The 23211-nt window shown below is 36.4% G+C and overlaps 6 protein-coding genes across 6 annotated transcripts; 3 read left to right on the top strand and 3 right to left on the bottom strand.

The window, feature by feature from the left end:
• Nucleotides 1-683: 683 nt before the first annotated feature.
• On the top strand, nt 684-6828 carry MONOS_9750 (uncharacterized protein; the record flags this gene model as incomplete). Its single annotated transcript, XM_067880280.1, has 2 exons — nt 684-757; nt 811-6828. The coding sequence occupies 2 exons, from the start codon at nt 684-686 to the stop codon at nt 6221-6223; spliced, it is 5487 nt and encodes a 1828-aa protein (XP_067719335.1). The 3' UTR covers nt 6224-6828.
• MONOS_9751 (uncharacterized protein) lies at nt 6826-7902 on the bottom strand. Its single transcript, XM_067880281.1, has 4 exons — nt 7708-7902; nt 7467-7658; nt 7291-7411; nt 6826-7209 (listed from the first exon to the last, which is right to left on the bottom strand). Exons 1-4 carry the CDS (start codon nt 7888-7890, stop codon nt 6953-6955), a joined length of 753 nt encoding a protein of 250 aa, XP_067719334.1. The 5' UTR covers nt 7891-7902; the 3' UTR covers nt 6826-6952.
• A 688-nt stretch (nt 7903-8590) lies between these two features.
• Nucleotides 8591-11203, bottom strand: MONOS_9752 (putative MFS transporter, FLVCR family, MFS-domain-containing protein 7). The gene is made up of 2 exons (XM_067880282.1): nt 10842-11203; nt 8591-10787 (listed from the first exon to the last, which is right to left on the bottom strand). The coding sequence occupies exons 1-2, from the start codon at nt 11083-11085 to the stop codon at nt 9037-9039; spliced, it is 1995 nt and encodes a 664-aa protein (XP_067719333.1). The 5' UTR covers nt 11086-11203; the 3' UTR covers nt 8591-9036.
• Nucleotides 11204-13475: 2272 nt separating this feature from the next.
• MONOS_9754 (uncharacterized protein) lies at nt 13476-14117 on the bottom strand (the record flags this gene model as incomplete). Its single annotated transcript, XM_067880283.1, has 2 exons — nt 13476-13763; nt 14016-14117. The coding sequence occupies 2 exons, from the start codon at nt 14115-14117 to the stop codon at nt 13476-13478; spliced, it is 390 nt and encodes a 129-aa protein (XP_067719332.1).
• Nucleotides 14118-21432: 7315 nt separating this feature from the next.
• Nucleotides 21433-21916, top strand: MONOS_9755 (uncharacterized protein; the record flags this gene model as incomplete). The annotated part of the gene is made up of 2 exons (XM_067880284.1): nt 21433-21672; nt 21749-21916. 2 exons carry the CDS (start codon nt 21433-21435, stop codon nt 21914-21916), a joined length of 408 nt encoding a protein of 135 aa, XP_067719331.1.
• A 512-nt stretch (nt 21917-22428) lies between these two features.
• Nucleotides 22429-22911, top strand: MONOS_9756 (uncharacterized protein; the record flags this gene model as incomplete). The annotated part of the gene is made up of 1 exon (XM_067880285.1): nt 22429-22911. One exon carries the CDS (start codon nt 22429-22431, stop codon nt 22909-22911), a length of 483 nt encoding a protein of 160 aa, XP_067719330.1.
• Nucleotides 22912-23211: the final 300 nt, after the last annotated feature.

Genomic DNA, 23211 nt, shown 5'->3' with positions numbered 1-23211 from the left:
GATGCTCTTCGTAAGCTTTGTGTTCATTATTTTCGCATGTGAAGCAACAAACAATAATGTGCTTTACGCAAAATCAGATAGTATACACGGATTTCTATGTGATGGAACTGTTGAAAATCCAAATACTAAAAATTGCGATGAAATTGTTCGAATTCAAAATATTAACAACTTCAAAATACAAAAAGATGTAAGAAAAAAAGTGAACTTTCATTTGCAGAAAACATTTGATCGACTGAAATCAATTATAAACTGTAAAACGATTATTTCAACAAAAATGATTCTTATCAATTCTTCACATGAATTAAAGTCTATTATTATCTCGCAACGCACAACAGGACATTCATTGATCGTTGAACAACTTTCAGAAATGTTTTTTACTCAAATCCAGATTTCCATTTGCAATTCGAATCACGAAAGTATTTTTTTCACAACAAATTCATTCATTCAAATACAAAACTTATCTTTGCTTTCCGCTGCTGCTGCTTCTTCATTATGTACAATGGAAAATCTATTTTCGTCTTCGTCACTTTCATCTTGCACCAACGCGTTTTGCTTCATTTCTTTGGAGTTTTCATCATTTTTCAATTTCAATTTGCTATCAAAGCCTTTTTTGGTTTTGCCGCAAGTTTCTTTATTTACACTTTGTAACAATGCATTTTCGAATATTTCCGTTTCGCTTCAACATGAGAATTGCTCTCGAGAGCAATTTTTATCATCTTATTCTATATCAAGTTGTCGATTCACAGCAGTTGAAAATGTGCTTTATGGGGGTCTAATTAATTCGATTAACTCGCACTGTTCTCCTCTCAGTTCATTCAACAATACATATCAATCATGCACGCGCGTGCTGGAAGCCACGTATAAAGAACAGACAATTCTCAAAGAAAAAATCGATTACAAATTTGACTCTGATTCGTTCATCAAATGTTCCGCTTCTTCGTCAAAAATCAGTTCATCAGCGTCATTTTTTAGTGCGCTTGAGGACGAAACATTGTGTGGAGGAGCAATATGCTATCTTTCTCCAAGAAAGCAAGAGTTTGGCACTTCTTCTTCTTTATGCCACTCAACAAATAGCAAAGACATAGGCAACAGAGGCTCTTCCAACAAAAGAGAACAAAAAGAGAAGAAAGAAGAAGAAGAAGAAGAAGAAGAAGATATCAACGATGATGAATACAAATGTGTCAATAATAATAATAATTATTATTATTATAGCTGTGATGCATTAAATGATGAGCCTACAGGTTCTCTGACAATCTTCCGCTGTGTGTTCGAAGGGTGCACCGCTCCCTTCCGCGGCGGCGCTGTCTTCTGCAGCGGTGACGGGAGTGTGAAGGTCAACGGGAGTGTGTTTGAGTCGTGCGAGGCGGTGTGGGAAGGAGGAGAAGGGGGAGCGGTGCATGTGGCGTCGCATCATGCGCTTTATCTGCTCTTTCAGTGCGACTTCTTTCGATGCTCCGCAGGCATGAAAGGAGGAGGAGCAGTGATTGACATAGCGTTTGTGAAGAAGCAGAAGAAGCAGAAGGAGCAGAAGGAGCAAAATGGGTGGGTGAGGAGAGGCGATGAGACTGGAAGGAAGAATAAGAGTGAGGAATATGACAATAGAAATGAAGAAGAAGTGGGAAATGATGATGTTGTTAAAAATTTGGAAGGCAAAATAATGAAACGAAGATCGACAGAATTACAAAAGAAACACAAGGAGCCGCATTCAACAAGACCATCTTCATCACCATCATCATCTACTTCTTCTTCTTCTTCTTCTCTTTCTTCACATCATCCTCGTCACAATCCTCCCACTTCATCCTCTTCTCCATCTTCTCCCTCTTTTCCCTCTTCACTCACATCACCCACATCACCCACATCACCCACATCACCCACTTCACCCTCCCCACAAAATGGCCTCACCGTCTCCTCTGTCTTCCTCGAGTGCTATTTCCTGCACTGTCAGTGCCACTCGACTCAGATTGCATCCACCGGCGGGGCTGTTCTGCTGCTCTGCTCTTCGCCCTTTGACGATGTGTGTGTGAGAGAGTGTCTGTTCATGAGCTGCTGGGCGAGGCAGGCGAAGAACCTCGTGCTGGAGCTGTCTCGCTCGCCCAGCACTTTCCAGGAATCGGCGAACTTCCAGCTCCACATGTGTGTGTTTGGAGAGAAGGAGACAGCAAGAACAGCAAAGGGAAATTGCGATGATGAGTTTATTCCTTTGAAATCTCCTCCTCCTTCTTCTTATACTTCTTCAGCTTCAGCTTCATCATCATCTTCTTCTCCATCTTCCTCATCTTCCTCCTTCACCTCCCTCTCAAACGATGACCAAGCCATCGACGATATTTCTGTGCTCCTCGTCGATGCCACTGGTGTGTGGAGCAGCATTCGCGAGATGCCAATAGGGAAGTGCCGCGAGCTGAGCTTCCCGTTCAAATCCTTCCTGTCGTCCTCCAACCAGCTGGTCGATATCTCCCACTACTTCTACACCAGCCAGCTGTTCTATGTGAACGGGGACGACGGAGACGATGCCGTTTCCATCTCTTCTTTCTTCAGCACTCTTCCTGGGCGCACCCTCGGCCATGCATCGCAGCTGTTTCCGAGGGACAATGTGATTGTCGACTGCCGAGGAGAGCTGAAGGAGGAGAAGAAGACGATCGTGCTGAGCTCGTACAGCACAACAATACAGGGCAGCTATAACTCGACGACGAAGATACACGTGCTGGATATTGAGGAGATGATGATGGAAGAAGAAGAGGAGGAAGAAGAAGAAGAGGAGGAAGAAGAAGAAGAGGAAGAAGATGATGATGGTGAATGTTATATGAATGATAATTATATGCTGACTCATTGTTCTCAGGCGATTCAACAACAGAAGAAAATGGAAATGGTAATGGAAAAGAAAGAAGAATTGATTAAAAAGATCAAAAAGAACTATTCCCATAATAATAATAATAATAATAATAATAATAATCATTACAGAAATGATGGAGAAGTCTATCTTCTGAAAGTGACTGGGGCACAGGCGAGTTTCTCTCAATTGTCGTTTGTGTATCCTCTTCAGCACGCCTCGACTGTCACAGCCATCTACGTCAGCGTCTCGTCGATGCTGCGGCTGAGCAACGTGCAGATCAGAAGCAACAGCTCAGATGATGACACTTATTCTGGCTGTTATTCTCTTTCATCTTCTCCTCCTTCCCTTTCTTCTTCTTCTATCATTCCTTCGTCTCAAACATCACATTCATCTTCTCTTTCATCAGAGCCCCAGCGCAGCCTTCTTCTCTTCAGCCCTATTGTCAGCGAGGGCATTCGCATTGAGCTGATGAAGTGTTCTGTGAGCGACCTGGACATCGATGGCCACCCAGTGTTCTCGTTCAACCAGGCAAAAGCGCAGCTCTTTGCAAACAGCAGCAACTTCACTCGCTTGTCCATTGAAGGCGCGTCGGGCGTGCTTCAGATGAATGCGGAGCCGTATTTGGAGAGGAAGGGAAGAAGGGAAGGAAATCAAGTGTCGCGTAATCGGCTGAACTTCAAGCAGTGCGAGTTCAACAACATCCAGTCACAGAGCTGCGAGAAAGGCGGGGCACTGTTGCTGCGGGCGAACGAAGAAGATGAGCTGTATATTCAGAACTGTGTGTTCAGCCAGTGCTGTCTGAATGCAAAGATGACAAAAGGAGGCGCATTCTACGGGGTGTTTGAGTGGGACACGCTGCCCATCAACTTCATCTATGCACTTGTGCTGCAGTACAACAAGGCAGAGATTGGAATGGATGTGTTTCTGATTGTGAACACTCTTTCTCTACTGGACGAGACAAAAGTGTCTGTTGACCTGCCTCTCTCTGTCATCGACACACACAACAGCATCTACGGCCACGACAGCAACAGCATCAACGCAGAGAACCTGCTTCCGCTCATCCGCCATTTCACAGCAGAGTCCATCTACGTCTCACAGACACACTCGAACGCCTCAAACAGCTCTGAGTGCGGAAAGCTCGAGTGTCCGTGCAAGTCGCTGATGGTCGGCATCATCCACGTGAACTGCACGGCACTGGGGAGGATTGTGGTGGCTGGGACGATCGTGCTGGGGGAGACGGTGGCGCTGGATCAGCTGGAGATGATGGCAGGGATCGGAGAGCAGTCCACGCTGCAGATTGGGAAGCTGCTGCCGATGGTTGCGGGGGAGGCGGTGTTTGTGTGCAGCACATACACCAGCTTCCGCCGCATCGGCTTCGAGCTGACAGAAGGCGAGCAAAGGAACAACGGCATCTTTGAGATGACTGATGGCACAGGGCGTATCAGCGACTGTGTTATATACTCGGCAGTGGAGAAGATGACGCAGCTGGGTGGGTCGCTGCTGGTGGTGAAGAAGGCGCGGCTAACGATAGACGGCGTGAGTGTGCACGACCTTTCGTGCAGAACATCGTTTGTGGTGCTCTCGTCGATCAAGCGCTTAACGCTGAAGAACACTAATTTCTCAGACATCGAATTGGATATGACGTTCAACTCGATCATTTTTGTGGATGACAACAACCAAGAATATCTCGAGCAGAAGAAGCTTAAAGGACACAAAGCAAACAATGGAGCATTGTTTTATCAGAACAGCAGAAGAAAAATCAACAAAGAGCAGGAGAGCAATGAAGAAGCAGAATATAACGATGAAGCTGATGATCAGGAGCCGATTTTGCTTGTGGATGTGAGAATCACCGATGCTATGCTGTTCCGCTGCTCTGTGTTCCAGCACCGCTTCATCGGCGTGTGGCAGCCGGTGAACATTTCGCACTGCCACTTCAGCGTCGCCGACGCCGACTTCGACCTGCCGCAGCCGACGGTGCTCGACTTGGCAGCGAACGACAGCGACAGCCTCTCAGATTTGCCTCTGGTGGAAGTTGAGAGAACGACGTTTTCGGCGCCGGTGCTTCACGAATTCAGCGGAATTGTGTGTTACATACGCATGTGCAACGTGAAGATGGAGGAGGTGAAGATACTCTGCTCGGGGATGTCCGACAACGCTGTAAGCAATGAAAAGAGGAGAGGAGGAAAAGAAGGAGAAAGAGAAAGAGAAAGAGAAAGAAGAAGAAGAAGAGGAAGAGGAGAAGAAGAGGATGACTATTACTTCTTTGGCGCAGGCAGAGAAGAAGAGAGCGAGCAGGATGCATCGTTGTGCACGTGGGTGTCGTCGCTGCTTCATCTTTCGTTCACAAAAGCAGAGCTGAAACACGTGACACTGGCGAACTCACCCGCGGGTGGGCTGAGCATCCACTCTGGTTCTGTTCATCTGTCTAATTGTGAATTCACGAATAACTCATACATCAAGTACACTTATAACGATTCACAGCTGTTTCAGCAATCTTCTATTAATAGAGCCAACAAGCATAGCAAGACGCTACAATCAACATACGTCCCATTTCCTGGTCTTTTCCACAACATCGCGTGCAACGGGAAGGCTTCCCTGACAATCGATGGGCTGGACGATGCGCTGCTGAGCAAGCAGCGTCTGTGGATGAGCAACGAAGACTGCGACATCAAAGGCGAAGTGAGTGCAGAAGATGTGGTGCTGGCAGTGCCTGTGCTGACAGGGGTGAATCATACGGGTGGGCCAGACACACTCCGGGTGCAGTTTTATGGGGAGAACATTGTGCCGTGTGGGGCAGCGTTTCAAGTGAGGTGTGTGTCGAAGGAGATGAACACAGTCATTTTCGAAGGGGTGCTGGTGAATCATGTCAACACGTCGTATGCAGAAGGGCTTGTTGATGTGTTGGATCTGCAGGAGTGCGGAGGAGGGGAAGGAGAAAGAGGAAGAGAAAGAAATAGAAAAGACAGAAAAAATGGAAGAAATGGAAGTAAAGGAAGAAAAAGCACAAATTACAAAAATGCAGACGATTCCGAGAGCAACGAGGCGATCTTTGTGATTCTCTCCGTGCAGAACCCAGTTTTGAATGTGAGTGTGCTGAGCAACCAGCTTCCGCTGTTCAGTCCGAAAGCTCCGAACATCAACGTGCACAAAGACGAGGCCATCAAAATTGTCCTCGGCGTTGTGCCTGCGAGTGTGTTTGTGCTGAGCATCGCTGCTGGCTTTGCGGGCTGTTTTGCGTGGCAGCGCAGGAAGAAGGAGCGGGCGAAGGCGAAGAAGAAGCTGGGGCAGAGGGATCCAATGGTCAACAGCACACCAATTATGGCAGAAGATATGCTGATACGGAGAAATACCATTCCTTCTGACTATCAGGAACCGAATTTTGAGGAAGACTGAGAAAACAAATTCAGAAGAAGAGGTGGAAAGGAGGGAAATAATTATTATTCTATCAAACATTATTTTATAAATATTAAAGTGTTGAGGAGATTTTTTTTTCTCTGGAAATGGTTTATTTAATTTTATTTACTTAATTAATTGTTTATTTGTTTATTGATTTTTTATTGCAATGATAAATTTTTTATGTTTGTTTGAGACAGAATTGTTTATGTCTTTGCTTTCTGTTGAACCAGTTGTTATGATATCCAATTCTTTTTCGTTGCTTGTGCATTCCTTAATCATTTTTCAGTTTTGTTGAATTACTTATTTTTATGTATTTTTTAACTAACAAATATATTTGATGATATTCACTTACTAACACATTATTTCATGCAAGTTCTTCAATTTTCTTAAGATATCGAATCCCAATTCCATTGATGAATACACTTTAGTTCAAATTTTCACATCCTCTTCTTTTTCCTTTTTTTATCCATTATTTTGTTTGAGTGCATATGCATTACAATTTTGGAACTTCTTTTATTTATTTTTGTTCTTTTTACGTGGAATAAAAAAATTTTTTTTAAATATGTCAATTTTCATTTAAATAAAGTCTTTTCAAACTCATTCCGTGATAAACCAGTTTGTTATTTTTTTTTTTTAAAGAAAAGAAAATATAAGAAAGAATAAATCCAATACAACAATTTTTATGTTTTCACACAAATCAAATAAATTATACAGAAGTTTTCATTTTTAGATATCATCACTTTGAGATATTTCTATGCCTGCAAACATTGCAAACGCATTTAAACTTTCACTGTCTGCTTCAATCCTTGGAAAGTCTGTATAAAAATCTAATGACATTTCTTGTCTGCCTTTAAATAGGTTTTGATTATCTTCATCGCTTTGCTCTTCGCTTTCAAAATCTCTTTCCTTTTCCCCTATTAAAATCAATTCTTGTGGTAATGTTTCTTTTGTGTATGCAGTCGCTTTAACTTTTTTAACTTCATCTATGAAACAAAATGAGAAAGAGTTAAAAAATAATGGAAATATTATATCGCGAATAGGACCTTCAAATTATGAACACACACCTTCAAAGTTCATACATGCAACAATCAACTCGTTTAAGTGATCAATTCGTTTTAAATGTGATGATGTTTGTTCTCTAAGATTAGCTTGTTCTCTTCGAAGCATGCTATTCATTTCCTTATACTATTCAAATCAGAGATGCAACAAACTATGAAACTAATAAAGTTTTCAAACATACTTTTTTAACCATAAATGATAACTGCTTATTTGATATCCGAAGTAAATCTAATTTTTTGTTAATTTCTGTATATTGCTGAAGCTTCATAAGACGATCAGAAGCAACGCAAATTTGTTGAAAGAGAGCAATTTCAAATTGATCAAAAGAAGCATCTATTCTTTGATCTAAAATTGAATAAAGTGATATAAGCGCCTAAACAGAATGAACATTAATTGAATCAACAGCTATTGTAAAATTGTACCCTATTAAGCACTTTCTCTGGAAATAATGGCTTTAAAAGAGTTTCCATGTCTAAAAGCGCACAGCGCGAGAGTTGAGTCATAATCGCATAAATGTCGTTCACAAAAATAGAAGGGTTTAATCCAGTAAGTGCAATAAAATTTTTATTTCCACGTGTTAAATAATTATCAGAATTACTTTTCATTCAAAATTTGATCCGTTCCATGATAAAGTTATCAGTTTTTGCAAATTGATAAAAGAAATTTGTTTCTAAAGTTAATTTTTTAATTAAGATATGTCTTCAAGGAGATCAAGCAAAACTCACGAATCAGTTCGGAATAAGCCTTTCAACAGAAAAAGTTCTCTTCCAATTCAAGAATATTATAAGGATTCAAAATCACCACCTAAGCCATTTGTATTGCACTCTCTATATAAGCCACCTACAAATACAAAATCTCATAACATAAATAGGTCCAATGTATTCGTAGATTCTTCAGAATTTGAACAAAAGGGACTTAATTATTTTCGTGATGCAACAGCTTGTAATTGGGTAACATTTTCGTTATGTTTTACATTTTCAATGATTATACTGATGATGGGACTTTATAATGTTGTTAATGAAGTTTCAAATGATTTGACTATAGATGAAAACAAGCAAAAAGGCCTTGGATTAATTTTAATTTCTCGGTTAATTAGTTTTTTTAATTCTTCTGTATTTGTGTCATTCTCGATGTTACTTTCCTTTTCATTATTTGGTTGTTCATTGGCTCTATGAAATTCAAATTTGCATTTGTTCTTTTGACATAAAGTTTTGCGTTTTACATGTTTTGAAAAGTGTTTATCAGAAAATAATCACAATTATTTTCTTTTCATTTTATAGAAATGGCGTTGAAGTTTTCTACTAATTTTGTTGTTTAATTACTCATTTTTGTTTGACAATTACGAAAAAATATTTTGTGAATGTATATTTTTCAAAAATAAAATCTTTCCTTAAAAAAGGAAAATAAAATTTTTTTGGATGCAACTGAAACTCTATAAACTATATAAATACTTTCAAGATTACGAAGCGAACAAACGAAAACAATGATATAAAGTTAGCATGAACACTCAAAAGATACAGAGACAAGTTTAACGTTCAAAAATTATTGAAGAAAACTTAAAATATTAAAAGAATGTTAGAAAAAAATTACCAAAAATAGCCACCATTAAAAATGGGATTTGATAAAAAGCTGCAAAGCTAATATTTTAAAACGAGTGATTTAAATAGACTAAAAAAATTTAAATCTTTACAGAAATCTTTTTTTAAATAAATAATAGAAAGAAAGTGAAAGAAAATTTGAACTCTTCAGTGTTAATTTCCATATTTTGGCTTTTCTTCTCCAAGAAGAGGAATTTTATCGTCGTACTTGCTTGAATCCATATCAATTCCAGTGATATTGCTCTTATCTTCAACAGGCATGCTGTTTCCGAGTGATGAATGCGACGAAGACTGAGAAGAAAGAAATTGAGCATTCGAAAGCTCTTCTTTCTCTTTCGCTCTCTTCCCAGCTTCCTTCTCCAAAATGTCTCTTGGGTATATCACCTTCATAAACACCACACATCCCGTCGACAGCACACTCGCCACCAGCGTCACAATCGCCATCCATCCGATTTCTGTCTTGCTGAAGACGAACAGAATGAATGTATACAGCAGCTGCATCAGCACCATCGTCGTGCTGCCAGAAATGGCCTCTGAAAACGGATACGTCATCTCCGCCCCAAGCTCAAAGCAGATCCCGTTCGGCGAGCCTGCTGCAAAGCCCTGGAAAACAATGAAGAGAGAAAACAGCCAGTACGGAAAGGAGCGAAGTGGAGGGTTGACAGGAAGCGAGGTGGAAGACGAAGAGAACGTGGAATAACAAGAAGAAGATAATGAAGAAGAGGAAGAGGAAGAGGAAGAAATGAATGAGCTCTCAAGTTGATGTGGCGATGATGTGAAAGAAGAAGCTGCTCGCATGTTTGAGCTTAGCAAAGAAAGAGTATGAGGCATATGTTTTTGAAAGACAAAATTGAATCCCATTTTGCGCTGAGAAGAAAGAGCAAAAGCTGAAGATGGCTCGAATTTTGGCAGAGGCAGAGCGAACAAGAAGAACACGTACGACAGGTCAGTCAAAATGAAGATCGCCATCAGAATCCACTTGTGCTTCCTGTGCAGCCTTTCAGCCACAAACGACGCACAAAAAGTGCCTGCGACAGAAGCAATTGAGTTCACAAAGGCAAAAATGCCGCCCTGAAATTCGGAGAAATCGAGGACTGTGTAGAAATAGGTGACGTTGTCAGCAAAAGCCTGTGCGGCAGCGCTTTCCAACGAAATCGCAACAATCAGAAGGACAATCGCTGGCTTGCACAAAACTCTGATGATTGGCTTAACTTTCGTGAGATAGAATGACGGCTTTGCAGTTTCAGTGAAAGCAAGTTGAGACGAAGGAAGTGGAAGCGCAGGAGGAGAATCGAGCAGAGAGGAGGAGGACGAAGAGGAAGATGCAGTTGGAGATGCTGCAGTTGCGGAAGGAAGAGCAGATGCTGGTGTGGGTGCAGAAAGATTATGAGATGAAGCGGACGATTCTTTTCTGTTTTTTTCCAACTCCTCATGCTTCAATGCTTCTGAGAAAGACGGTGGTGTAGGAGGCCGCGCAGGGAAATACACTGTTAATGATAGTGTGCATATCGCCTGCGCAATGAGAAGATAGAGAAGAACCACAGGAATATCGCTTCCTTTTGTAATTAAGAGGGGATAAACAAGAAATCCCACAGCCACACCAAGATAGTTGGATTCTGTTCCAATAGCTGTTATAATAGCTCTCTCTTTTGCTGAAAACCATGTTGCACTTACCAGTGAAGGTGTCGGATAAGCAAATGATCCTCCTATTTGGTTAAGAACTTGCCCAATAACCATTATCACAAAAGCGTTTGGAAGGAGTGAAGGGATCCAAGTTGGTAGCATTCTAACAAGATCAGATAAAAGTAAGCTCCACGATGATAGCAAAGTTATCAAACGTAAATTGTGAAACTTGCTATCCAAAAAGATTGTTAGAAGAATGAATGGAGAAGAAAATAAAGTGGCTTTAATTCAAAAATTCAAACTAAATCCATCGGACAAAAAGAACAATTACATACAATATGATAAACAAAGGTTAATAAGTTCCATTGTTAAGTTGGCTTGAGAATAATATTCCATTGATGATTTGGGAACTGCATTGAATATTGAGAATTCCATTGAAAGAAGAAAACAGTTCAACGAGTATATTATAAGGATATACCAACGACGAGAATATAAAATAATTTTAGTTGGCGGATTTCCAAGAGAAGCTCCCTCTTTCAAGTGAGTATCATTTATTCCAACAATCACATCTGAATTCATTCCCGAAATATATAAAAGGAACAAAAAGTGATTTTCAAAATAATTTGACCAAATAGATACAAAATATTATACAACGCGATAGCTCGTTGTTGCAAAAGAAAAATTTTTCTTTTGATTTACCATAATATAAAATTTTCAAGTTTTTTTAAAATTGAAATTTTTGGCAGAGTGAAATAAATTTTCATTTAAAGAAGAAAGGCAGATGTTTAACGTATGCATTTCAAAAAATTAATCCTGATTAATTAAACTAAATTTTATTAAAATTATAGTTTTTCTGAAACATTTACACCAATTCAACAAAGTATTAACATTTTTGTAAAAATCGTTTTTCATTCTGACTCTTTTATTTGATGCTAATCCTGTGTGACATGACACGAAAAATCGGATAAAACTCAAAAGTGACAGACACAATTTTTTCAATTTGTCAATTTTTTTTGTAACTCAAATTTTTTATGGTGAAAATTAAAACAATTGTTTATTTTTTCGTTTTAAACATTTATAAACATATCTATGTTTTTATATCTTATTTTACTCAACTTTCCATGAAAATTAAAACACTTTCTAATCATTTTTTTGTAAGTGACAAATAGATCAAATTGTAATATTGTTGTTTTGTCACTTTTCAGATCTGTCACTGACAAGTCAGATCAGTCATTTTGACATTTTGTCATTTTTTGATATGCGCATTTTATTGAGTGGAAACATAAAAGCCAATGCTTTTCATTTGTTTCTGTGACATGTTCTCATTTGTCATTTATTGATCTCAAAATACTGTATTTATATTATTTGATTGCTTCAAATGATTTTAACAGTTATCGAAGTGTTTGATGATAAACGTTTGCGTTTTTTCTGTTCTTGTTTCAGTTTTCATTTTTCTATTTTTGAAAAAACTGATGAAAAAATATCCTGTGATGAGAATTCACCATTTTCATTAACAGTTTTTGTTTATTGACACCTCAAAAGCAAAGAGCTCTAAATGTTTTTCAAATTTACACTGTATCGCTTTAATTTTCTTATTAAGTCTTGCCAAACATGTGCAGTTTAACATCATTGTCTTATTTGTCAAGTTTTCAAAAATCACACAAATTCAACGTTCTCAGAACTATTTTTAATCAACAACGAAAAACAAATGAAAATCATATATCTTTTATTGTCAAAAATATATATCAATATTTAATTCAAGCCAGAATTGAAAAAACAAATTTCTTTTATTAAAGAAAATGAGAACAAATAAATCATTGATGTGTGAATGAATCCTATCAAGTTCGCTATAGTCAGCGAGTTAAAATCGGAGTAGGTGATTTTCAGGAGGGAAGACGATTGTCTGCTTTACGAAGTGCTGTTTCGTCCAGAGGGGATGTTGCCCACAAAAAGTTGAATCTTTGATGTTGACAGCACTTATAGAGATAGACAAAGCACCATCATTTGCTCTTGCCAAATTGAGATTGATGATGACTGCTGTTGTGTTGCACAGATAAACGAGGAAATGCTGTGGCTGCTTTCCCTTTTTGTTTTTGAAGAGCATTCGATGTGAGATCTTCAATAATTCACGCCACCAACGAGAGTTCGTGTGCATTCCTCACGAGAACAACGTTTCCTTGGAGTATCTGTTTTTTTGCTTCGCTGCCAGAGAATTGATCACGTCGCAAGCAGTTGCAGTTGAACAGGACTATAAATGTGGATGGGGAAGACACAAATAGCACAGACGAGCCGAAGGAGGTGCTGGGACCTGTATAAGTTCAATCGAAGAAATATGAGTCGGAAAAAGCGAGATCTCCTTTGGCTAAAGAGGGGAGGCATATGATTCCGCACGATGAAAACACCAAATGAAACGAAGCTAATCTGGATGCAGAGGCGCTCTGGAGCAGATTGAAAGCAAAAGCCCCTGAAGGAAAATATGTATGAGTGCTATGTTGTTGACAGCGGTGGAGAGGAGAAATGATAAGAAAGTGAAACAAGATGCAAGATAGAGCAGTTGAAGACAGTCAAGGGATTATACTTGATGGCGAGCATGGAGGAGTTGAGTTGCGCTGTGTGTGCAGCAGGAGAGATGGAAAACGAAGCAGGATGGACAAAGGAGAGGAAGAGACTGCTGCAGGTGTGGTGTTTTGCAAAACTTCCAGAGTGTGAAAATGATAAGTCGAAGAGGAAGATCAGGCACTCCCTCTGGAAGTTTGCATAGGAAACGAAGATGGCGGGGTGGTGTTGGATTGTAGTATCGAGATGGATAAGTACAGAGAACGGGGACTCGAACAAGCGGATGCTCACTCTGGTTTAAAAGTTCTTTTTTTTGTTGTGTTCTGGGTGATTTCTTCCTATGAACTCCACTCAACGATAACATCTTGTTCCTCTTCATTATTCTTTCTTTTTGAACTCTTTGATATGCTCAATCAGCTTTCCCCTTCCAGCTCAACATTCTTCATTGTCAGATTTTTGATATTCAGAATTGTTGGTGAAAGCACCGAAACAAAATCTTTTGAAAAGCATAGTGATTGCATTGTCACAAAGTCCAACACAACTGTCCCTCCTTCTGCTTTGATCAGTCCATAATGAGTTACTTCTTCACTGTCATCTCGTTTTTTGGTGAATGAGCAGTCTTTCTCAGTCAACAATCCCTCGCTTGAGCCAACCTGCATCAAAACATTCACTCCACTTGCAAATGAAGATGGAATCACAAACTGTATCAGTTCGAAATTTGTGATCCCAGAAATCTTTATTGCTGCTTATTCTGATCCTTCAAGCGAAGCACGACATTCCAAGGAGCAAATGAGGCTATTATCCGATTTTATCGTCACCACACCGAGATTGACACTCTTTTGAAGAATTCCTTTTCCATTGATCTTGATATTCCTTTCGTTTCCTTCAGGCAATCTCGTTAATGAATGGTCGATTGACAGGCAAGGATAATCTGACAATCCGCAAATACACACATCACAACCTTCGCTCCCAATAAATATATCTGGTCCAAATGTTCGCCAGAAATAAACCAATGGAATGGCGTTCGTTGCGTCACTCCCATCAAAGCCTCTCATAGAATCCAAGGAAAAATTGGGCAGATACCCAGTCACAAATGGAAGGGAGGTGTTTTTGATGCTCTTTGTCAAGTTTGGTGATTCAACAAACAGGTCATTTCCATATTTAGCAATATTTGGCTTGTCTGCCTCAAAAACAGAGGATGAGATCACATATGAAGAACAATCATCAATCAACTTCAGAATTATTCTATTTCCAAAGCCAATCTTCCCATCTTTTAATTGTGTTCTGTATCCTGTAAATGTGTATGAAGAAAAATTTAATTCTGCATTCCCTTTCAAATGAGTATTAATAGAAATTCTTCTGTTTTCGCTCGAGAGTATTCAATTCTCCCGGAAAACACAATTTTTGATGTTTATTTGCGAGTTTTCTCTTTTAAAATTGCAACTTTAAGATATACACTCATTGTCACTTCTTTTTGAAATCCATTCTGTTGCTTTTATACTGCATCAGCTGACAGAAAAAAGTTGTCTGCTCCTATGTCTTTTCAAACGCTTGTTTTAAAAAACCACTTGAATATGGACATTTATTCAATAATGTGGAAAAGAAAAATCGTTATATTTCACGTTAAAAATTATGTTTGTTTGCAAACTTTTTGTTTTCATGATTGGAATGCTGACAGAAGCTAATCTCCTTCGATTTCATCAATTATGATGTGTAATTAACTTTCAGTAACGTTTGTTCATTCGAGGAGATTTTTCGTTGCTTGATTGCATTTTCACAATGTGAAATAATATCCATACTAAAAATTTTCAAAAAATGTTTTATTTATGGTTCAAAAAAAGAAGAATCGTATAAAAAATGAAGGTTCATAATTATGTCTGACAAAAAAATAAATGAATATTCACTTTTCACTGTATTGTGCAAAAATAAATTTAAAAATGGAATTATCTGATGTAATTTGACCAACACGACTTTTATGATTTGTCATGCCACACAGGCCTATCACAAACCATCAATTTTGAAAATAATTTTTTTTATTTTGACTTTAATTATTTTTATTAGCTTCTATGAAACATTGATGTTCATTATGAGCAATGAAAAATACCCATTTTATACAATACAAGAATTCTTATTATCGAAAAAATATTCTCAAAAAATAATCGAAACATACTATGAAAATTTCATAAATCAACAATTGCAAAACAGTTAAATCAAGAAAAACCCTTTTTCACTGAATAACAAAAATTTTAATTTTGATCAAATACTTGGATGTATAATTTTTTGCTTCAAAACATTTCTTCTCATTTATAAGTTTGCAATTAACAAACGAACATTTTCATGCTTGTTTCAAATTTTTATAATAATTATGGAAACGGAATGATAATGAATTAACTTCCATGGGTCACATTTTTGATCTTATGTCACTTTACATAAAAATTTTGACAAATACAGGCAATTTCGGAATCCGCTGGAGAGAATGGCGCACATAGTTAACTGAGCCTTTGCGACAATTATATTTTTTGTGTTTTGTGTCGGTCGAAAAATCAACTAGTGTCGATATGTGTTTTTTTTTTTTTTTTTTTTTTTTTTTTTTTGCAAATGAAAAAATAATAAAATAACAGTGAATCAAATTTATCTATTTCTTGTTTAATTGTTTCTATAAAAACTTTTCGATTATTTTCATAACAATATTATTAATAAGAGATTGATCATGTTGATATGGGATTGATCAATATTGTTTTTCATTTCAACTATGACCTATCAATTTAAATATGTTGTTAACCGCAGTTCTCACATATATATGAAAAGAAGTTTCAGCTATCATAGTTTGTTTTTTGAAAAAAGGAGAATTTATTTGTAAACAAATCCTTGTTTCTTATTGTATCTGTTTTTGTATCATTTTGGTTTTGTCATTATAAATGTAGTTTTCAACTTTCGTTATTTCTATTGATTTCAAACTACAAAAGGTGAAATTCCTGATTTGATTTTCACTTGTCAACAATGATGAAAAAATTGAAGAATCAAAGTTGATTGATTTCTTTAGCAAGCTCAACTTTCCTCACGTTCGAATGATGTTAAATTGAAGGAAAAAAAACAGAAAAGAGCGATTGGAGAGATTTCATGGATAAATAATCATTTCATATATTAAATTATTGCAATTGTTTGTATTGTTGTTCATTATCATATTTTTGTCATTATGAAATCGATTCATCTTTTTGATTTTAAACGAGGAAGAGAAAAAAGAAGAGTGTCGAAGGAAACTGAAAAGTATTAGTTTTTTTTATGAATAATTTTTGGATAAGATTAAAGTTATTTCCGATTTTTCTGATTGCTCGTTGGCAAAGAGCAGAAATACAGAAGTCAAAATTTACACGATTTAGATAATATTTTATGCTGGTTGCATGAAAAAGCAGATGAAAAAAAAAATAATGAAATGGTGCGATATGATTTTTTTTTTCCAAGTGTCTTCTTCATTTTTTCTTTATTCTAACAAATTTTAATTTTTATCAAGAAATAAAATTTTACAACTGTATCATTTGAAAGCCTTATCAATGTGGTGCCTTTTTTTTTAAATTGAATAAGCTGATTGTTAATTTGAGTTATTTACAACATTCTCTTCCTGATTGAGAACATTTCAAAAGATATGGTAATTTGGTCACAGGAAAAGATAAAAGTAACAGCTGAACAGATCATGCTCTGAATGATTTATAGAACGCTTCACTCGTTTGATAAGATAATGGAATTGCCAAAGCTCAACAATACGGATTTTCGCACTATTTTCTTCTCAGAAAATGGTGATCCGCGTTTTCTTGCATTCTTGTTGTTCTTCGGACAGGGGTTCATCATCAATCTCTTCATTGACAATTGTTTCTTCTTCCTCCAATATCTCACTGATGAGAGGGAGATTCACAGATTCTTCAACTCCTATATCAGCGTTTGAGGAGGATGATAATTTCAAAAAAGAGTGTCTGAGGTGGAAGGCACACGAGCTGCAGATTAACAAGAAGATGTGTGCAACGAAGGAGTTTGTTGTGTTCCTGATTGGGATGATGCTGTGGGAGGGCCTGACTCTTCAAGTACCGTATGGGGAGTATGAGGTGAAGATGAAGCGGAAAAAGATTGCTTCAAGAAAAAGGCAGAAAATATCAGAAACTTGTCTGAAGCTTCTTGAGGTCGTTTCAAGCTTTGAGATTGTGTGGTTATTTTATTATATTGCAAAATGTTAAAGGAGTTTTGTCATTTTTTAACTGCAATTTAGAAAATTTTTCTACATTTTTTTGCTTTCTTATTTATTTAATAATTAATTAATTAATTGATACAAAAACCAATACTCACTTCGCATTAACATAATATATCCTGTGAATTATCTTTTTTCGTGAGAGTTATCGAACAATGGAGATAAATTTCATTATTTCTTTTGAACTCATCTATATACAATATTTTTTATTCGTGATTTCCAATAAGAATCTATATTTAATTGCATTCACATATATAAACAATTATTTCACAAATGCTGATTCCTTAATAAACAATTGAAGCATTATCTCAAAGTTGAATCCACTTGAACTATTAAACTGGATGAACAATAGACCATTATGTTGCAAACAAACTTTCTTTTGATTGGCGATATGAAAAAATACTATTTCTCAGAAAATTTTAGATGAATAGTAATTATTATCAGTTATGAACATCGCTCTTCATTCTGCAGAATGAAAAACGTTCGAACACAAAATAAAAGTTTAACAAACGTTGTTAAATGGATTTATGTGTATAACAAGCATCTGAAAACGGAGTAGAAAAATAAATTAAATAGAACGAACATATTTGTGCACTGAAATATTGTTTTTGATTGGAAGTTTGAAAGAATATTTGACATTCCTCGTATTTGTAACTCACAATTCCACATATTCACAATAAGATTCTTCTATTAATGATAAATATCGAAAGTTTGTTTCAAAAACAGTTCAGTGAAATTTCAATTGCAAACTTTGTTCAACAAACCTCATTGTTTGTCAAGAAATTTCATTTGAATTCAAATATATTCAGAATTCTTCACTGAAATGAAAAAAGATAGCTATAGCAGTCGAATGTTTTATTGTTAAAAATATAAACTTCTACAATAAAAGCAATGCGTTGAGTGTTTCTGGTTCAAGCGAGAACCTTCTATCTCCAACAATTCGTCTCAAGCTAGAGAAAATTCTTTCACAAGATTCTTCGCGGCACGGAAACATCGTCAACGAATAACAAATGTTTGCAAAAATTGTGGATATTGATTCTTGCTTTAAAATTTCAGAATAGAAAATTTGAGTATTAGTATGATCCACGTTTTGAGTATTATCCAGTAACATTGATGAAAATAAAGCTCTAATGTTCTCAATATGACTAGAAGCTTTCAAACAAGATATTTTGGACAAATAATCATTGAATACTGACTTCAATCGGAAAAACCAGTCCATGCAAATAGATTGTTGGATTTTTGAAAGTGCTTTCTTAATTTGTTCTGTTGTCTTCGTGCAGTCTGTGATAATAAATTCATTTTCACCGAGTTCTTCAACATCATAATCATCTTTTGAAAGGCTTTTTTCATTATCTGAACATTCATCTTCCTTTTTTTCGTTTGAATTTGATTGTGAATCACTTTCTTCGATATGTGAGTGTTTATTTCTTGTTTCATAAATTGAAAAATTCTGTTCGCTTCGTTCAGAAATGTTAGAGCATTCCTCATATTCATCATCCGCCGAATCGTTTTCTGCTTGAAAAATGCCTGTTTCATCAAAATCAATTTCATCGAGGCTTTTCTCTTCATTCAAAATTGCTTCTTTTTCAATAAGTGAATTTTCTGTCAAAAGAGTTAATAAATGCAGCAAACTGTTGTTTGGCTATCGATTGGCGAAGCCGATGATGCAGAGTGCAAATCTTTTGGAAGCGGCTGAAATTGAACTTGTGTTTCGGTAATTGCTTCTACTATTCTATCATTTTCTGGGTTTATTAGTTGAAGAGCAGAATAAAAAGTCTCAACTGATAATGAAGAAGAGAATATTGGGTGAGGAAAATTAGTCGGAAAATTAGTTTTTTCATTCTTCGAAAAAAATGAAAGAGCTAATTGTTTGTCTACCAAAATTGATCTTTGCTGTTCTTTCCTTCCATGACACGAGAAATTGCTTGTAACTTTTTCGGTTGATTCTTTAAAGATATAGAATCTGAAACCTTTTTCGAAGGACAAAGAAAGTTCCGGTTACTTGGCATCATATCTTTTGTGGATTGAATATATGAATCGCAACGCATCCTTTGAATTTGAGTTTGATCTGAATCCTTTGAAAACACTGATGAACATTTGAAAGATCTGTATTTTTTCTTTCAATATCATGAACTCTGTTGAATAAGATTTTAAAAACAAACCGTTTCTATAGTCAAGTGTACCAATCGGAGTGAAGGAATGAGCCAAAGCGATTTGATCTCCTCGTTCTTTCCCTAAAAATGAATTGAACAGTTGGATTACAATAAAGCAAACTCCATATTGCCAATCGGGGGAAGAAAATTCCTCAAGATCTTGCAACCACATGTATTGCGCAATAGATTTAAGGATAATTAGAAACACAATTCCAAGCTTTGTATAGTCTTTTTCAAAGAACAATTGCAGTTGTTTCAGAGGTATCAGTAATAATTCACATCGGATCACGTCATCTATTTTTTCTTTGCAGAAATAGTCTGTAAATGAGATATTGTTTATATTTTATGAAATAAAAAACACATGTCAAAAGGATATAGCCATCTTGTTTCAATGAACGAAGGGCATTTCTGTAAAAATGGATTTTTCGTGGACTCGTTACTTGAAATTTTTGAAAATGACGTTATTTCTTCTTTTAATTGCACGAAAAATGAATTATCTTTAAAAATGCGCGTGACAATTCAATTAATTAAATGGTTGCAGCAGTAAACAAATAGAGGAGAAATTTTTTTCCGTGTTTCTGTGATTGAGCTCGAATTTGTCTGATCTGTGAAGCTTTGAATTGCGAGTTTTTGTGGCAGCAAGCCCTCAGTACAAAAGCAGCACACCTCTCCTTTCAAATCAGCTATTTCTCCAATAATTTCTTTTGCTAGATGAAAATAATCGGAAGTTGTGAAGCATGCCTTTTCAATTTTCCTGAAAAATGGAGATGCCTTTGTCTGCAACGGAACAATAGTGATGACAGTGTATTTTTTTCCTGCAACAACACCTCCATCCATCATGACGCCAACCATTGAATTATAAATCTTTGTATTTCTATTGGCAATTTCTTTCTTTCCTTCTTCTTGAATAAGTGCTGTCAGCTTTCTATATGTGAGAGCAGGAAATATGGTTGTCGGTGAAAGAGTTGGATTTTGTTGAGAAGTGATAATAAAGAAAAAATAAATTTGTTGAATTCGTTGGAGTAAGCAGAAAGAAACGCAATATTGCAGTAACCAATTAAATGCAAAAATTGTTCAATTAATGAATCAAATTGAAAATGAGTTGGAACAATTTTCTTTGAAGGAACTTCAGAAAATCAAGTTGAAGATGGATGAAACTTGAAGTATGGCAAAATAGAAGATGCAGTCGTCAATGCGCATCGATGATTTGTAACTTTGTCACATCCTTTTCTTCCGGAGATGGCACAGTTTATACCGTGTTTGCTGTTTGGACTCAAGAAATATATGTGTCCATCTTTTTTTAACAATCCATCCATCTTGACAGGAGTATATGCCAACCAAAGCTTTCCATCGCATATTTCAAAGTGAATCTTTCCAATTTCTTCTCCAGTGTTATTTGGGTGTTTGCAGACTAATTTTTGAAAAGATATATGCAAATTAAAAAAAAGTTAAATGAAAGACATACAATTTCCACTGCTTGACATATTTGTTCTTTCTAATTCAACAAATGAGCATTCATTGTTTTTCAATTCCTCAACTTTTCTTTCAAACGCTTCAAGCTACAAAGATGAATAATATTATAAAATAAATAACTAAACACGCTGGGATAAAATAAGATTGCCAAACAATATTTTTCGCTGACAAGGATCTTTGTAATTCTATCGGCACTTCTTCAATAAAGTCATTTTGAGTTATGTCACTCATTATTCAAATGATCTCGACAAACCGACTGATCTCAACAGACAGATTGATCTAGACATGATCAAGTTGAAAAGATCTGTTGATTTGACAATAAAAAAACTATTTTAGCATTTTCATGTTTTATTATTCATTTTTATAATTCTCAAAATAAATAGAGCAAAAAAAATATTTGAAATTAAATGTTATTCATTTTTTTTTAATTTTCCAAATAAATGATTCTAAAAAGAGTTTTGAATTTCATCGTCGGTCAAATTGTCGAATCAATTTGACAAAGTCAGTATGTTGCAAAGGCCTATAGTCAACGATGGAACTGTTCGTATGGTGGATACATACGACAACGAAAAATTCAGCAAAATTCAAATCAAGCGTGAGGTGAAGGCTGTTCGGCAAGGCAGATTTGTTTCAAACATTAGAAGACCTGCTGTGGTCATTGGCGAAAAGGAGCAAACAGTGCTGGACGAAATAAAAATAGAATCACTGTCTGGAGCAAGCTTAACAATCAAGAAAATGCGTGAACTGGTTTGCATAAATATTCATTGAAATGCATTAATAAATTTTAATTCGATTGAAAATGTTGAAAATAATTTTTGACCAGAAAACACACCAGATGTTAAAGTTTCTGTGTCAGTTGCCTACGATTTCATCAAAAAAACATACCGAGCTGAAGACATCAAAGCCGAAAATTGTTGATGCAAACAGACTTGCCGTCTCATGCCAACAAGTTCTGAAGTCCTGGTATGATATGCTCAATGGATTTCATTAGAACAATAATAACAACAATGCACCGATTTTCAACGTAGACGAGTCATCACTCAGGGTCCCCGGTAGCTCCAATTGGAATTTTGTTCATCCTGCAAATGCAAAACCCGGTTTCGCTAAATTTGCGGAGCGAATGGCGAATTCCACACTGATTGCGGAGGTTGCAGCTGATGGTCAATCACTTCCTTCAGTGATTCTGAGGCCGATTCTCAAACTTCCTGATGACTTGAAGCCTTTTCAATCTTCAAATCTTGAGATTTTGCAAACAAATGCGGATGGATGGAATCTTTTTCGTTCAGAAAATATGCACTCACAATTCTTCTCCCTTTGATCAAAGAAAGAAGGCAACGCATGTCACTCGACGAATCGCACTGCTTGTTTCTAATCGACTCCCACATTTCTCGAGCAGATCCAACAATCTGGCGAGAGTTCAAAAAAGAAAATGTGGATGTTGTGACATTCGTCCCTCACAGCACACACATCTGTTAGCCACTGGACCGAGGCGTATTCGCAGTCATGAAGTCTGAGATGAGATCTCAATGCAAAGCGCCTTCGTCGTCGTCTTCAGCAGCGAAGAGAACAGTTCTGATTGAAGCACTGCAGCAATCAATTCATTCAGCTCCATTCCCTTCAGTCACAAAAAGAGCAATTAAGTGCAGAAGCATGCTGAAAGAATCATTGGAGTTGTTCACAATGAAGCTTCCTCTAGCATCGACTTATCCTCTTCCTTCACATAAAAATCGATTTGACTTCTGCGGCAAAGAAATAACAGAAGAAAAGGTGCCAAAAGAGTGGGATGATTATTTGAAAAAGAAAAGCGAAATGAAAAATAAATTAGAAAACATTTCTGATGAAGAATATGATGAAACAATGAATTTCACAAAAAAGCTGCAAAGAAAATTCAAAATACTTCAAGATGAGAACGATATGGAGAAAGAATCATCTGATAAAATTGAGCGAGGTGAGGGAAAAAGAAAAGTCATACGCAAATTTGATTAGAATTTTTTATTTTTTTTTATTAATTTTGTTTTTTCATTTCGAAAATTTTGTGTTCTTATGAAAAAAATGAGTACTAATAAAAAAATTACCCTATTTGAAGTTTTGTTTTCTTTTTCTCATTATTATTATTTGTCATTTTTATAAAAATAAATACTTTTCATATTTTTTAAGCTTAATAAGTTTTTTCAAAAATTGACATCATTATTATGATTTTCATATTGCATTTTTTCAATTCTCAAAAGACAATTTTATCCTTTCAATTAAACAATTGTTTTTTTTTGCAAATATATATATATATAT

This window comes from Monocercomonoides exilis (assembly GCF_001643675.1).
Source record: "Monocercomonoides exilis strain PA203 chromosome Unknown scaffold63-433378, whole genome shotgun sequence".
In the NCBI taxonomy this organism is placed as follows: Eukaryota; Preaxostyla; order Oxymonadida; family Polymastigidae; genus Monocercomonoides; species Monocercomonoides exilis.
This window is presented reverse-complemented; position numbering and strand designations above follow the sequence as displayed.

Bases quoted from the DNA above. Each gene is read 5' to 3' on its own strand.
- MONOS_9752 (XM_067880282.1), bottom strand. From the start codon at position 11,085: ATGAATTCAGATGTGATTGTTGGAATAAATGATACTCACTTGAAAGAG. The intron at 10,788-10,841 runs GTATGTAATTGT...TTTGAATTAAAG, and splicing joins TAACCTTTGTTTATCATATT to CCACTTTATTTTCTTCTCCA.
- MONOS_9751 (XM_067880281.1), bottom strand. From the start codon at position 7,890: ATGAAAAGTAATTCTGATAATTATTTAACACGTGGAAATAAAAATTTT. The intron at 7,659-7,707 runs GTACAATTTTAC...CATTCTGTTTAG, and splicing joins CAGAGAAAGTGCTTAATAGG to GCGCTTATATCACTTTATTC. The intron at 7,210-7,290 runs GTGTGTGTTCAT...TTTGTTTCATAG, and splicing joins TGCATGTATGAACTTTGAAG to ATGAAGTTAAAAAAGTTAAA.